Source organism: Biomphalaria glabrata, chromosome 1 (assembly GCF_947242115.1).
Source record: "Biomphalaria glabrata chromosome 1, xgBioGlab47.1, whole genome shotgun sequence".
In the NCBI taxonomy this organism is placed as follows: Eukaryota; Metazoa; Mollusca; class Gastropoda; family Planorbidae; genus Biomphalaria; species Biomphalaria glabrata.
This window is the reverse complement of record NC_074711.1, coordinates 23,131,300-23,146,979: the sequence shown is the minus strand read 5'-3', so window position 1 is coordinate 23,146,979 and position 15,680 is coordinate 23,131,300. Positions and strand designations below refer to the sequence as shown.

The 15,680-nt window shown below is 34.8% G+C and overlaps 1 protein-coding gene across 1 annotated transcript; it reads right to left on the bottom strand.

Annotated features, from left to right (window-relative positions):
* Window positions 1–1,422: 1,422 nt before the first annotated feature.
* On the bottom strand, window positions 1,423–7,017 carry LOC106066597 (uncharacterized). The gene is made up of 9 exons (XM_013225667.2): window positions 6,820–7,017; window positions 5,514–6,607; window positions 5,299–5,358; window positions 5,093–5,145; window positions 4,805–4,949; window positions 3,956–4,522; window positions 3,596–3,710; window positions 2,920–3,164; window positions 1,423–2,495 (listed from the first exon to the last, which is right to left on the bottom strand). The coding sequence occupies exons 2-9, from the start codon at window positions 6,507–6,509 to the stop codon at window positions 2,280–2,282; spliced, it is 2,397 nt and encodes a 798-aa protein (XP_013081121.2). The 5' UTR covers window positions 6,510–6,607; window positions 6,820–7,017; the 3' UTR covers window positions 1,423–2,279.
* Window positions 7,018–15,680: the final 8,663 nt, after the last annotated feature.

Sequence of the window (15,680 nt, the reverse complement as noted above, 5' to 3'; positions counted from 1 at the left end):
GTCATTATTGATAATGTGCTTTAGATGAAGCTAGTTGTGTGAAATAGAATTTCCATAATTTGATATACATCATTCATTTCTGTAATCGATATATGTGTCTGTAAAAATGTTTGAAAAGTTATTTCTGTAAAAAAAACTCGAAACGAATCTTTTTATTCTCTCAGACAAGTGGATCGAAGTTTTCAAAACGAGGCTAGGGTCTATTTTGTGTGATGTAATCACGTCGATTGAAGCGTAATACATGAGATCTTTCGTTTTCTAATTCTTCATCAAAAGTCGCTTTTGTTCAATGTATTAGTTTCCATTGCGCCCTTGTTTTAACAAGGTAGCAAAACTCTATTTAATAATGAAATAAGTGAAGAATCCAGGATGCCATGACATATATTTTGAAAACCAATTATCAGTCCCATAAGGTACCTCTACTAAAGTAATGTTACTTAGTCATGTTTTCACTTGTATTAATTATGAGGTGTACAGCCTAGGAGTTTTTCTTTTCAATAGTATAGTTTTATTTTGCCTCTACTTTCACACAGAAAAATTCCATGAAATATAAGAGGCTGAGCAGATTAATAATAGATTAATTAGCTAATAATAGATAGCTAATGTTGATTTAACTAATAATAAGATAGCTAATGTTGATTTAACTAATAATAAGATATCTAATGTTGATTAACCTGCATGGAACGTATTTCCTCATTGACAAAAATGTTTCCATCCACTTAGATGTAGAAATAAATTAAATATAGAGCCACGCCCCCTCTCCAGATAGGTGAATTCCTGCTGGATTTTAGTATGTGCAGTCCTCTACCCTTTTCAAGCTTCAATACAAATTCACTTAATATTAACAAACCTAGAAGCATGTCCTATTTGTGAAGAAAGAAATAGAATACTTGTACATTTAATCTCATTTCCCTTATAATTAATATGAATATTTTGTCAAATATTTTATACTTTTTGAAATGTCAAGGTACTGGTGCCCATTATGGGAGTAGGCTGGGGAGTTGGCAGTCTTGCACTGATTACATGGTATGTGTTTACACATTAGTCAATGGAAGTTTTGGGACTAGTCACTTTACAAGTGTTTCATTTCTATTTCACTAATGTAGACCATTTACAATTTTGTAAGCATGGAAAAAGATAAATTTTAATACTTGCACAGGTACTAAAAGTATTAGTGCAAATGAAATAAGTATTGCTCACTCAGCTTTTTCTTCATTGCAAGATGAGATTTGCAGATTTCTAAATTATGTAAATGATAAAAAAAAAAAAACATGAAAAAAAAGGTGCTAACATTGAATGCCTATTCTGCTAAATATCTGATAACTTCTCTCTCTTTAGTTAAGTTTGTACTAGATCTTATGTCAGTTGATTACAACAAACAATATTAACTTAAAACACCATGAGAAGACAAGTCTGAATGTCTTCAGTAGAAATTTTCAGATAATTTATTTATGCAAACAACAGATCAACCACTAAATATTTCTTTGATTATAATTAGACATTACAAAAATTTAAAAAAGAGGAAATAACATCCCCAGCTGCTCATAATATTCTAACAGTCAACATAAAAAAACAAACAAACAAACATTTATTATAATCAACAAAAACTATGTGAATCTCAGAAATGTCAAACTGTTCAAGTTTGAGGAAAATTAAAAAGACAATACAGAACTAAAAACATCATTTTTCTCAATTTTTCTATCGCAACTTAATTATTTTAAGATATTAAAGATAAAAAAAATCATCACTTTCAATTGATAGACCAGATGAATGGGAATACTGGATCTTGAATAGCTGATATAGGCCAGTCATTATAAGTTGTATTTTTCTTTTTAGAAATGGAATAGATATGTAATAAAGACTATTTTATTATTTAATAAACTACCCAAATACTTTCATGTAATCAAGCAAATGTTTTAGCCTCAGCTAATACAAAATAATAAAAATTGAACTATGTTTTTCTAATTAAAAACAAAAAATTGTAGACTTGTAAGAAAAAAAAAGAAATTGAATGTAACATCTTTAGAATAAATATTTGTAACCAAAAGATTGAAAAAAGAATTAAATGTAAGTTGTAATGTATTTTTTTTTAATGCAAGGGGAAGTAATTGAATTTATTAACTAATAAAAATGGCTGATTTCACCTATTAGTTGTCTTAGCTTAGTTGAAAGAATAAGGATTGTACAACAAAATGTAGATCAATGTTATATAATATTATACACTATCATGCAAAATGAAAAAGATTTCTTTCTTCATGTGAACATCTGTTCAACAGAATTCAACTATGACGGAGTTTTGTGTTCTTTTTGGTTGCTCCACTTTGTAGTTTCTTCTTATGATTGGACTGGGTCTTGTTCATGTTTTTGTACTTCTGCTGGTCTGTCTTGCTCATTGCAATCTTGTCTCTGCATCCAGTGCCACCTTCCCAATGAGATGAACGGACTTTTGTCATATGTTGACCACAGCTATTGCAAGGTCTGGACCCAGAATAATTCTAATAAAAAAATTAATTCAGTATATTAAAAAACTATATTAATTCATAATGTCCTCTATGTACCACAAGCAAGAAAAGTTTGCAGCCTAGCAATGAAACATCTTTTTTTGTCTTCAGATTACATTTTATTTCTCTATATAAATGCATTCTACATCTAAATTAGTATTTTAGCATCTTTTATCTTTCTACATAAAATTGTTATTTACAAGGTGATGACATCATCATTAAATTCCATGTCTGCAAATTTTAATTTAGGGAAAGAAGTTAAATAGGACTACTAATTAAGTTTTGTTGGAGAGGTGGACACATTGCTGGGAGAAGCACATAGAACTAAAAGGAGAAAAAACTCACTTTCATTGTTAGGTCAACACATTTTCAAAAGTGTAGTCTATACATAAATATACACTAGCTAGCACAAAATTACCTGTTCTTTGCAGCAATGCCCACAGATCATTCGAGTGGCCATTATCATTTCATGGTCCTCTTTTTTGTCATGGCAGACATCACAAGGGTAAGCTTTGCCACAACAAGGGAATCTCATCCAGCGATAACTGTGCTTGTAATGTTTGCATGTTCCAAACTCAGGTAAAGGATAACCTTCTCGGATGGCTGGATCTTTAGGAGGCTTCTTGACTCTAGTTGTTGGCACTTCAACCACTTTAGTGCAAGCTAGCCAAATAGAAAAACTATATATTATAGTGAACATTTTTATAAAGTTTAAATGCATTATTAAAGAATTTTTATGAAATAGGTTTCGGGTTAATGTAGCCAATTACATTTTTTCTCAACTCTGATATACAGAACTCAACATCATAGGATAGTTCAGTTTATTTTCATCATCAACATTGTGTCACAATGATGCCCATTTGTTGTTCTTCTGTTTAGCGTTGTGAAATTAGTTGTAAAAAAATGTGAGCAAGTGTATTCTTGTCACCTTTGACATGAGAAGTTTTAACATTTCTTGGAATGGAAAAGTTTTCTCACAAAGACTTGATCTTCTACTGTATAATGCTATGTGCGAAGGGTGGGAGTAGCAATATTGAATCATTCACAATTCTATGCTATTAAAAACATTATAATAATTATGTCTATATCTGTACCTGTATTGATACCAGAAGGTAAAAGCTGAGTAAACTTCACAGCTTCTGTTGCTAGTTTGAACCTTGCATTACAAGCTTGACACCATCCATCAATCATTTGACCGCTAACCATGCCCTAATGATCATAAAATGGTTTCTTTTAAGAAAACTGAATTTAAAAATAGTAACAATGAAGTACACACAAAATAAAAGCTGAAGTAGTAAATATCAACTTCAAACCAAGTACATCAATAAAAAGAAAGGTGAAACTATGCTATAGCAAATCTAATGGATTATATCAACTAAAAAATTGTATAATGGGCTGGAGGATGCTCTAAGTTATAGCGAAATAAAAAGGTCATACTCTATGATTGAACTTACATCTAATTTAGTTTGTTTACTGCAGCCCAAGCAGGTGACCACAATCCTACTATCTTGCAAAATCAAGTCAAAAGCTTGGCATCCATCCACGTCTAAGTATCCCACCACTGATGTGAACTGGTGTATCAGTGATGGCCTGTAGTTGACAAACTGGTTTAGGTTGCACTTCTCACAGTGGATGGACATCACTTTGTTCTGAGGCACTTTCAGCTCAGAATGATGCTTACATCTCTGGCACTGGATGATGAGTTTAAGAGACTCAAACATTATAGCAGAAGCGTTTTCTCTGAGCTGTAAGTGTTGCAGAGTAACCTCTGTGCCTTTCTTGTCAGGATCCAAATTAAGTGATCTTTTAAGGTGGCCTGATGTTTCCTCATCAGAATCAGTTTCTGTTTCGCTGGACTGCTCTTCTTCACTTGTGGCACTCTCCTCCTCACTCATGCTATTCTGCTCAGCTTCCTCGTCAAGATTCTCACTGGACTCACTCTGAGTTTGATATCTGGCTTTGAGTTTAGCTGCTGGAATGAATTCCAATCCTGCTGCTTTGGCAATCAATTCACGTTTCAACTATATCAGGAGAGAAAACAAGAGGAAATAAAATAGAAAACTGAATGAATTTTAGACGATTTTCTTTTAATGCGGAAAACTGTAAAATCTTGCTTTATAACAGGATTCATTTTTTTAAATTACCAGTATTAAAAAAAAAATAAAGTGAGTAAGTTGTCTCCCTTCAATTGAGTAAAAGAAAGAAAGCTAAAACCATGTAAAGACTTTTACAAAATAAATGTTTCGTAAACATCTAACTATAAATAATAACCAAAAAAATTGAGGTTTGATATTATATCTTACCTGTTGAAGTGCTTCAGTGACTAACTCTTCAATATTTCTGTCAAGCCATCGTAAGAAAGGTCTAAAAATAAGTTCCACTTTACCAGCCAAAGTTAATTGTTCAACCTTATGATCTAACCATTCTTTAATGCTCACTTCCAAATATCTAAATATGAAACAAGTTGTAAAAACAATATTTATTATGGCAGATATAAGAAGATATGTTCATTAAACTAGTGTTAATTAGCAGCAAAAATGTTCATGGTGCTTTAATTTGCCTTGACAAATTAAAAACAATAATTCACTTACCTTCTCACTGTCTCTGGTAAGTCTTGATCTACTGGTAATACAATAGTCATCATCTGTAAGTTTATACAAAAAGAATTAATTTTTTATGTCAAGTAACTGCTATCAAAGTAACCATTTTAAACCATATGTATAATATAGTTATATTATTTTACAATATAGATATTGAGATCACAAATGTAAACAAAATATTCCAAAGACCTACTTACTTTCTTAGGGTAATCGTCTGGTACTTTAAACAGCAACTCAAATTGTATAATATCAAATGGCTGCAGAAATAAACAAGTGTTGTTTTTTTTTAAAGACTATTTCTGTAAGTTATAAAACATTTAAATCATTTAATTCAATTAACAGCAACCAATAAAATATGTCTTGTATAAAATGAATCTATTATTATATAAAACATTTTAGAAACATGTCTTACCCAGTCAGGATCAGTTGGTGAAAAGAGCAACTTCATAGTAAAGGATTCTTTTTCTTCTAAGATGGTTATCTTTTCCTTGGGAAATCGTTTCTTCATAGCTGTTATGTCCACTTCTCGTACTTTAGAGATGCCAAACTCTTCTAGCTCAGAATATGTGAAAATTTGTTTGAAACCAATTGTGCGAGGAGCAGGCTGCCTTTTTATCTCATTAATGCTGACATTAGGTTTAATGTTTTCTGAATTAAAATATTCTTGAGAACTTACATTGTCAGGCTTTCGCTCGATTCTTTTTATGTAAAAATTTGAAGCAGTTCTTCCTTCATGCTCAAATTTACACTTTTGTCCTCTCCAACATCGTCCGGACTTGAAAAATGGGCAAATTTTTCTGCCATTGACTTCATTGTCCTTGACAGTTGCGTCATTCTTATCTATAAATGCACTGGGGCCATTAATGATCGGTTCATTATCTCCATTTAACTCATTTTTTTGATCTGCTTGCTGATTGGTTTTTCTGAAGCGTGGAGGAATATATCCCTCCTGTCTATAGTATGAGCCATCATCATGATGACCTTGTGAAATATGATGAGAGAATCTGCAGTAGCGACCATTTCGACAATTTCCATAATTTAAAAAATAACGACAAACAGGTCTTTGATCGTTATAAGGAAAAGCGCGATTCACTTTTCTACCACCATTTCCGATAGGGCTTTGTTTCGATGAAGAACAAAGCAATGTCTCTCCTGCACTAATTGTGGCTTCCTCAGTTTTTACTGTCTGTTCATTTTCTTGCAAAATATTATCAGGTATCGGACACTGGTTAATGTCTAACTGTTGTTCAGCAGTATCTTGGCTTTTTACTCTTGGTTCATCTTCATACTTTGTGTCTAGTTTTAATGAAGGAGGTCTGTCACTTGCAGTAAGATGTGAAAATCTACAATGTTTACCAAATTTGCATGATTTATTTAAACTATAAAACTTGCAAATGGGTAGTGACATTAGACAATTAGAAGTGTTAACTATTGATTGTTTACACTTAATCTTCAGTGATGAATCCACAAAAACTGAACTACAGCCTAGCAGATTTGTAGGTAGATCTAGATGAAAGTGGAAAGGTTTTTTAGTCAATGTATTAAGAACTTTCAAAGGGTTCAAAATTCAAAACTCACGGCAACTAGATCTATAACTATATATAATAATATAGATTCCTAGAATTAGAATCTATAGATCTAGCTAGACTCTAGACTACTATACTTCTAGATTCAGATTGTAGTATAATTTATAGACTCAGAATCTCTCTGGACTTGACTCTTTCTCTGCTGACTCTAGTCTAGTATTACTCAGTTACTGGCAAGTCCTCTACTTGCCAAGTAGATCACAAGATCTAGCCGCTGTGCGAAAAACACTTAGGTTTAGATTTTATACTTATTGAAGCAAAAGAAATTATACTCTAGCGATATTGCACAACCAAATGCAAGTAGTCTAAATATCTAGATGTAGTTCTCGGGGTCAAAGTTCGAAAAGATTAGGCTATTTTTATACAAATTTACTATAGTTCTAGTACCGATGACGTCATACCGGAAACTAGTTAAAGTTTCGAACAATATATATAGACAAACGTACAATTTAATTATAATTTGTGTCAAGACATCTTTTTACTTTTTAGTGGACCCCGAAAGGGAAAAGCTGCTATTAATTTTGTGTGGTCTGTCTGTTCGTCCGTTACCTTTAGATCTAAAAAACTAGAAAAAAAAATATTTCATGATATTATAGGTCTTGCTAAGCTCTTGTGCAACGGCAACTTTTTATCTTATGAAAGCGAGCCGTTAAATAAATTATGTTCTTCTCATAGAATATAACACGACTTAGATTAAATAACATTACATAGGCTTAAATGTAACGAAGAGAATATTTAAAAAGTTGATTTTGTGTTTGTTTGGTAACAGTTATACAAAAAATTGTTAATTGTAAAAAAAAAAGGTGTTATAAATAAATAGACCTAATATAGCCCTATACTATTTTATTTATTAAGTCTAAGAATGCACATTATATGTAGGCCTAAATAACAAACACATCTTTTATAATCTACTTTTTATAGAGCCTGGTTCTTGCAGGAATAATTATAATAATAAGTTTGTCCCAAAAACGTCTCGAAATGCCCAAATGTCCATAGAGCCAATCCTTCTCTGGGTAGAATAATATTATAGCTACTTTTTATCTCGCTCTTCTCAGATATTTTTTTTTCGCAGAAGATACAGAAGTATCAATATCGATAAAATGTTATTTTGTTTGTTTATAATCGATCTTCTGACTTATTTATATTAGGCATACATTCAATTTTCTTGCTAAAACGTTGAGAGTATAATAGGGTGTTTTCTTCTTATTTTAATTACTGTAACGCTCAATATTTGTTTGAAATCGCTTTATTGACTCATATAACAGTTAATTTTCTCGCGGAAAGGTCTAGAAATATCATTTATCAATAGGCTAATATAGCTAGGTTGTACCAGATTTTTTTTAAAATGCCAATCTTGTCTTATATAACACAGATGTTACTTCAGAAAAGAAGATGATTACGTCCTACGCGTCATGCATCTACTATAGTCATGCATGTTAACCAAATGAGAGTTGATATGTTTACGAGTTGCTTCTGGAAACATTGGTGTAAATGCTATAAGATATACACACATGTTTTTGGCCCCCGTGATTCATTAAAACTCTGTGCTATTTACTAGGAGGTGCTTTGTTCTAACCAAGCCGTGTGACATAAGCGTAAAGATGTTTGCCTTTGACGAAATTTGGAACTAATCGGAACGATTTCCTTCCTAAAAGACAGAAAATGGTCTATGAGAATTTTAAACCGAAATTAGTTTTACAATAATGAAAAATTAAAATCTAAAATTAATATAACGGCCGATCTTGATGTTCCCGCTGTGGCGAATAAGCTAGGAATTTCCCTTCATTTAAATACATATATCTTGACATTTTCAAGAAAATACACACAAGAATTGCTCGTACTAGAGTATAAGATTTGTTCTATATTTTTTTTTATTAAAGCCAGGTGATTGTTTGAAATCGCTGTTTTGAATTAAATTACATTTACTTAAGGTCCAGAAGTCTCGTTATCGATTCTCGTTTCCAAAGGTTAAGAATGCAAATTGTATGTACATACCACGGATATTTTTAGAATCTAATTGAGATTCATGTTATTAAAAACTTGGGATTATGTATGTCGTTATTATTATTTTTTTTGCGACATTGCTTTTTAAGGAAAACAAGAACATGGTTCAACTATTTCTTATCCTTGGGTGGATCCATCAGTGGTCACTTTTGAGTTTGTCTATATCTACGTGAAATTGTAAAGAAAATCGTTAGAGCCGTTTTCGAAATAAAATATATATATATCAAGGTATGTGCATATTAGTGAGAAAAAAAATTTCAACTCATTGGCCACATCGGGAAAACTCGAGGTCGACCGTTATATCGGTTTGAAAATGGCTCATTATCGAAAAATTAATTTTGGCTAGAATGTTTTATGAATGAAATTTTCTATATGACGTCAATGGGAAAAAACTTGACACCGCTTACGTCACAGCAGTACACTTAAGACTTTTCTTCGCAAACAAGAAAAAGTTGTAATGATTCAATTGGCCTAATTAAACATTTGCGCACCATCTTATTGTACATTGATCCATTATGAAACTATGGAAGAAAAATAAATTAAATATATTAATGTATGTATGTAGGCCATGGGCGTAGCCAGGATTTTTTTTCGGGGGGGGGGGGGGATTCCCCCCGACCCCCCCCCCCCCCCGGCGGAAAAAAATTATATATATATATATGTGTGTGTGTGTACATAATTAATCTTTATTACATTCTGACCCTTTCGGAAGACGTTTATCGTTTATTGTAGACTCCCCGCCCTTTGCTAGCAAGGGCAAAGCCCCGCCGCCGAGCACTATTTCTGGTATTGAAAGCCAACAAAATGCATATTCTGAGGTATCTGCAGTGCATTATCTTGCTATAAAAAGTTTTATTTCAAAAACATAATATGCTATTCTTACTGACTTAGACCCTCTCGCACCGTTCGGCGCATTTTCCGGCGAGCTGTTTCCGCAACTCTTATTTTGCGTAATTCATTTTGTCGGAGAACATGTCCCGCAAAACCTCATGAGACGCTCTGTCACAACCTTACTAAGGATTCGACTCCCAGTTCGGCATATGCTTTCTTTGATTTAGACCCGATCTCTATGAACTGACTCCTAAAATCTGTCTTAGCCATCTTTGTTGAGCCACATTTAGTGTTTTTCAATTTCGGTAGAAGACTATTCACACTTTATTAATGGAGCCTAAGCCACTGGTAGAAATTTGTAACCTTTCTTGACTACGCTCTTGGAATTACATGCCTGTATTTCGCTTTAGATTTTATATCGAAAAGGAAAGTTTTTTCATCAAACCATCTGTTGAGGGGTTTTAAACTAAAAAATCTCTGGAGTTTGTTGTTTTTTTTTTTAATTCGAAACCCCATTTGGCTACGAATTTGGTGACTGTAGTTTGCTTTAAAATAATATTGAAGAGAGAGGTTTTCAACTCTAAACGCTCTGTAGGGGAATTTTAAACTCAAAACCATCTGGAGGGGTTTTAAACTTTAAAGAAAAAGCCATCTGGAGGAGGGGGATTTAAACTCAAAACCCCTTTGGCTACGCTCATAGATTTTTATAGTGTGTAATTTGTTTTTTTTTTATATTGAAGAGGGGGTTTACTGTAAATTTTGGAGGGGGTTTTAGAATCAAAATCTTCCTTAACTGTGCAGTTAGAATTTGGGGATTGTTGTTTGCATATTTTTTGTTTGTTTTATAGAAGAGGGGGATTTAACTGCAAAAACCTCTGGTAGGGGGTTTAAAACTCAAAACCCCCTGAAGGGGGTTTTAAACTCAAAGCCCCTGGTAGGGGGTTTTAAACTCAAAACCCCCTGGTAGAGGGATTTGTATCTCAAAACCCCTGATAGGGTTTTTTTTAATCTCAAAACCCCTTGGTAGAGGGTTTTTAACTCAAAACCCCCTCGGCTGTGCTGTGGTAAGTGATGATTTAGTATTAAAATCTCACCTAATATAAACAAAATGAAAGCAAAAATCAGTCACTTAATTCCGCCTCCCCCCCCCCGGGCAGGGATTTCATTTCGGGGGGGGGGGGTTGAACCCCAAAAACCCCTCCCTGGCTACGCCCATGATGTAGGCTATATAAATTGTTTACACTTTAATTGTGTACACCCGTAGGTAGCTTTTACTTTGTTATTATTTTGCTGATGAATTATTGCAATGTGTTTAAGCTTCGAAGTCTACTGTCCCATACCAAAACATAGGAAATGGTCATAAAACAGCTTATCTATGCCTTACTTGCACAACCAGGGCCGGCCCTAACTTTTGCGGGGCCCTCATGTGAAATGTGAGGATTGCGCGCGGACCAGTAAGGGTAGGGATAAGGATAATAAGTGAACATAAAGATTTTGTATTAGAAAATTAATTCGTATTTGCATTACATTTTTATTAAATGAAAGCTGACGCTGCCGTTTTTTTTTATATCAATCGTAGGACTGGCGTGACACCCCAAAAGGAAAATTTTGTCTTTTTAAGGACATTTTTATGAGTTTCAGGAGATTTCCAGGAGCTCCTTGAAAACAAGGAGACCACGGGAACCCTATTATAAATTATAATGGTTTAATTTAATAATTTACACCTAGAATTAGCGCGGGGCTTTTGAACCTTCGGGGGTCCAGTGTGGCAGCTGTCTCGTTCGGAGGCCGCATACAACCAGGTTCTCTCTTCTATGTCAGCCAAGGAAAGTTGACGCCTAAGCTGGTCATTGAAGAATTTCCGTGGAGCGCCTCTGTTACGTCGACCACCTTTTAGCTCACCAAAAAAAGACTGCCTTTGGCATACGTTCGTCTCCCATACAGGATACGTGCCCTACCCAGTGCAACTGTCGGACTATAAAACGTCCCTCTATACTGTCCATACCGGCGTTGGCAAGGACATCGCTGTTTGTAGTGCGGTCCTGCCACCGTATGTCCATGATGGAGCGCAAGCATCTTTGGTGAAAGCACTCAAGAAGTCTTAGTTGTTTTCTGTAAAGTGTCCATGTCTCAGAGCCATTATGAATATATTAATTGCAATATTAAATGTCAGAAAGTAACCATTTTAGAAGTTATACTGCAAAGACTTTCTTCCAAGCCTATAATAACCCAACAGTTTTACGCGAAAGAAGCAATGTAAAACGTTAAGACGTGAGCTGTGGTTTTCTATAGGCCTACTGTTGGGGGGACTTTCTATTCTAATAGCCATGTACAATTACATTGAGAACTGACAGAACGAAAAAGCAACTCTTCGGATTGATAGTCTTTACCCGATCGTTCATTTTCGTAATTACAACAATATTCCCAAAATGACTTCGGGTATATATCCTTCCTTAACAAATTATTCATCCGAGCGAGGCTAGGTCACCTGATATTATATATATATATATAAATATAGCCTATATACAAGAATTACTCGCTTAAGAGTATAGGATACATAGGTCAGTTAGGTCTACTATAGAAACTGAAACTTTTTAATCGTCTTAAAAAATGGTGTATTAGTATATAGTTTTCATATTTAATTCTAAAATCTTAAAGTAAAAGATTGTATACGAAATTGTCTTACAATTCCTAGTCAATACCATTGCCTACATTTTGTCTCTCTGATTTGTACTGATATATCACCTAGCCACTTGGCCTGGTGCAGTCCATGAAGTGTTATATCTACAGAGACATACAATCACAGATCTTATAAATCAATGAATGAAGCATAATACTTTGATTGCTGGTCGATAAACAGGCCAAACGATAAGAATACTTTCATGTAAGGACCTCGTGTAAGTGACCCCATGTAAAGAAGTATCAAGTTTGTTTATACGAATCCGTATCTGACTTTTTTTTTCTGCAGAGTCTATTAGTTTTGAAAGTCGAGCTATCTACTGCTACTACTACATAGTACAGCTATAAGCCTTACTGACCGTGCTACACACTGAGGGTATAAGCACTACTGACCGTGCTACACACTGAGGGTATAAGCACTATTGACCTTGTGTAGCCTAACACAGAATGAAAGTTTGAAATGATAGAAATCACTTGGTAGTAGAGGAGACTGCGCATACTTTGAGTAGAAGATCTCGTGATATTTATCATTCTTAGAAAGATAATACTATATAGTAGATATAGAAATGTATTTCAACGTTAGGCCTCTTTCAATGTCTGGTCTAAATCTTGTCAGAGCATCTTTTTTTTTTTTTTAAAAGGATATTTAGCTGCAAGTCCGACCAGTGATTGGTAAAAGTTTGTGTACTTAAGAATGTTTTATTCGCCCTAAGAGAGAGAGAGAGAGAGTAAATGAAAAAGAGAAAGAAAATCCTATTAGTTCATTGACCATTATCTCTTGTCATGGGCGTAGACAGGATTTTTTTCGGGGGGGGGGGTGGAAGGGAATTTTTCTCCCCCCCCCCCACCGCAAAAAATAATTAATTCATATGTGTGTGTGTGTAGATAATTAATCCCTTCGTTAGTTAGTGGGAAAATTATAGACTCCCCGCCATTGCCAGCAAGGAGATCTGGGGGAGCGCTGTGAGCCAAGCACTATTTCCGGTATTAAAAGCCAACAAAATGCATATTCTGATGTATCTACAGTGCATTATCCTGCTATAAAAAGTTTTATTTAAAAAACCTTATGAGCTATTCTTACTGACTTAGATCCTCCCGCGTCGGTCGACGCATTGGGCGGCAACCTGATTCCACAAAAATCTGTCACTGGCAATGTCTGGAGCCTCTTCCAACCTGCTCTGAGGACCTCCATGAAAGTGTAGCGCCAAGTTGTACTAAGATGTCCCTGTTTGCGCTTTCCTTGTAATGGCCTCCATGTCATCGCAACTCTTATTATGCGTAATTCATTTTGTCGGAGAACATGTCCCAAAAACCTCATGCGACGCTCTGTCACAATCTTACTAAGGGGTCGACTCCCAGTTCGGCATATATTTCCTTGATTGAGAACCAATCTCTATGACTGACTCCTTAAATCCGTCTTAGCGATCTTTGTTGAGCCACATTTAGTCTTCTTCAATTTCGGCAGATGACTATTCACTGCACTTTATTAATGGAGCCCAGCCACTGGTAGAAATTTGTAACCTCTATGGCTGCGCGCTTGGAATTAGGTGACTGTAGTTTGCTTTATATTTTATATAAAAAGGGAAGTTTTATCGTCATAATCATTTGGTTTGGGGGGGGGGGTAATCTAAAAAATCTGTGGATTAAAAAAAAAAATTCCAAACCCCATTAGCTACTGTCATAGAACTTGGTTACTGTAGTTTTGCTTTAGAATAAGTTTTCAACCTCAAAACTCTCTGTATGGGGGTATTTAAACTCAAAACCTTCAGGAGAGGTTTTAAACTTTAAAAAAAGCCCTCTGGAGGAGGGGGTTTAAACTGAGGCCCCCCCCCTGGCTTGGCTACGCTCATATAATTTTGAGTATATAATTTGCTTTTTTATATTGAAGAGGTTGTTTTTAGTTATAAACCCCGCTGGAGGGATGTTTTAAACACAAACTCCTCTTGGCTACGCTCATAGAATCTGGTGACTGATGTATGGATAGTCTTATATTAAAGAGGGGGTTTTATCGTAAATTTCGGATGGGGTTTTAAAATCCAAAATTTTCCTTAGCTATGCTGTTGGAAATTGGGGATTGTCATTTGCATTTTTTTTTCGGTTTTGTTTTGTAGAAGAGGGGGATTTTACTGCAAAACCCCTTGGTAAGGGGTTTTAAACTCAAAACCCCCTTGGCTGCGACCGCCGCGGCTCTGGGGCAAGTGATGGTTTAGTATTAAAATTTCACCTAAAATAAATAGAATCAAAGCAAAAAATCAGTCACTAAATTCCGATCCCCCCCTCCTGCGGGGGGGATTTCATTGGGGGGGGGGGAGTTGAACCCACAATGTCTCTTGTGCTAGAAATTCTTCAACTCATTCGAGACAAAATTCACTTGCCTGAAGCAGTCTAAGAATTGTCTAAGTATTGTCTCTGTTTCTATTAAAGATTTTCTCGACAATTTAAACAATGTCAAGGACGCTAAATTGAACTTCACCGTTGCCAACTAAAAGCAAAAAAAAGTTCCTAATTTTTACACATCTCAATGCTTGGCAGTTGATCTTCATTACAAATGATCAGGTCTCCTTCATTGCCCCCTATTTGTGTTTAAATACGATTTGAGTCAAAGAGTGAAACAGTTCATTGCTTCCTTTGTATTGAAATTATTTTCAAGAGTTTAGAAACTATTAACCTGCAGGGCATAAAAGTGCAGAAATATGACCCTGCGGCTAGACCTTTAAAAAAAAAACATAACCCAGCAACACTTCCTTTAGTTTAGACACCGGATACACCAATAAGCTAGCTATTTATAGCCCCCCCCCCCCATGTATGAACATTTCCAATATCCAAGCCATATACTCTAGATAACTCTGTTGATCATGTAATGTGGTTTATTCTGTGGCTATGATTCGCCCCATTTTTTTTATCTCTTTCTCTCTACCATTCAATCCCACATTGTCATACACACTCTGGCGCCGACACAGTCAGTATGGATGAATGTTTTGTTAGTGAATCTCAGGAGTGCTTTTGGTTTAGTTATATCAGTAATTACCTCAAGTAGCCTACAACGACCCAAAATAAAATCGAAACGCACACACGCACACTTATCTTAGATAAACAGAGAACGAAAAAGAAAAGACTAGTTAGAGAGAGTGAGAGAGAAAGAGAGTGAGAGAGAGAGAGAGAGAATAGGAAAGAAGAGAAACAAAGAAAATAAATTAAATTAGAAAAAGAAACTCTTGTTAGCTATAGTACAGGGTTTGGTAATTTTAACTCTCCAACTTCAGAATGAGGAAGAAACAAAAAAAAACAAAAAAAGAGAAATTTAACGCAGCACGTTAAAATTTTATCTCGCCTTTTAACTACATCATATTAAGTTGACACTATATATGCTTTACATTGAAGTAATCCCATTATCCTCCATGTAGAAGACTATATCAATAATAAGAATCTCTACGACGCTAGATGGCTACAACATGTAACGCTAGCTTCTTTCCACCTTC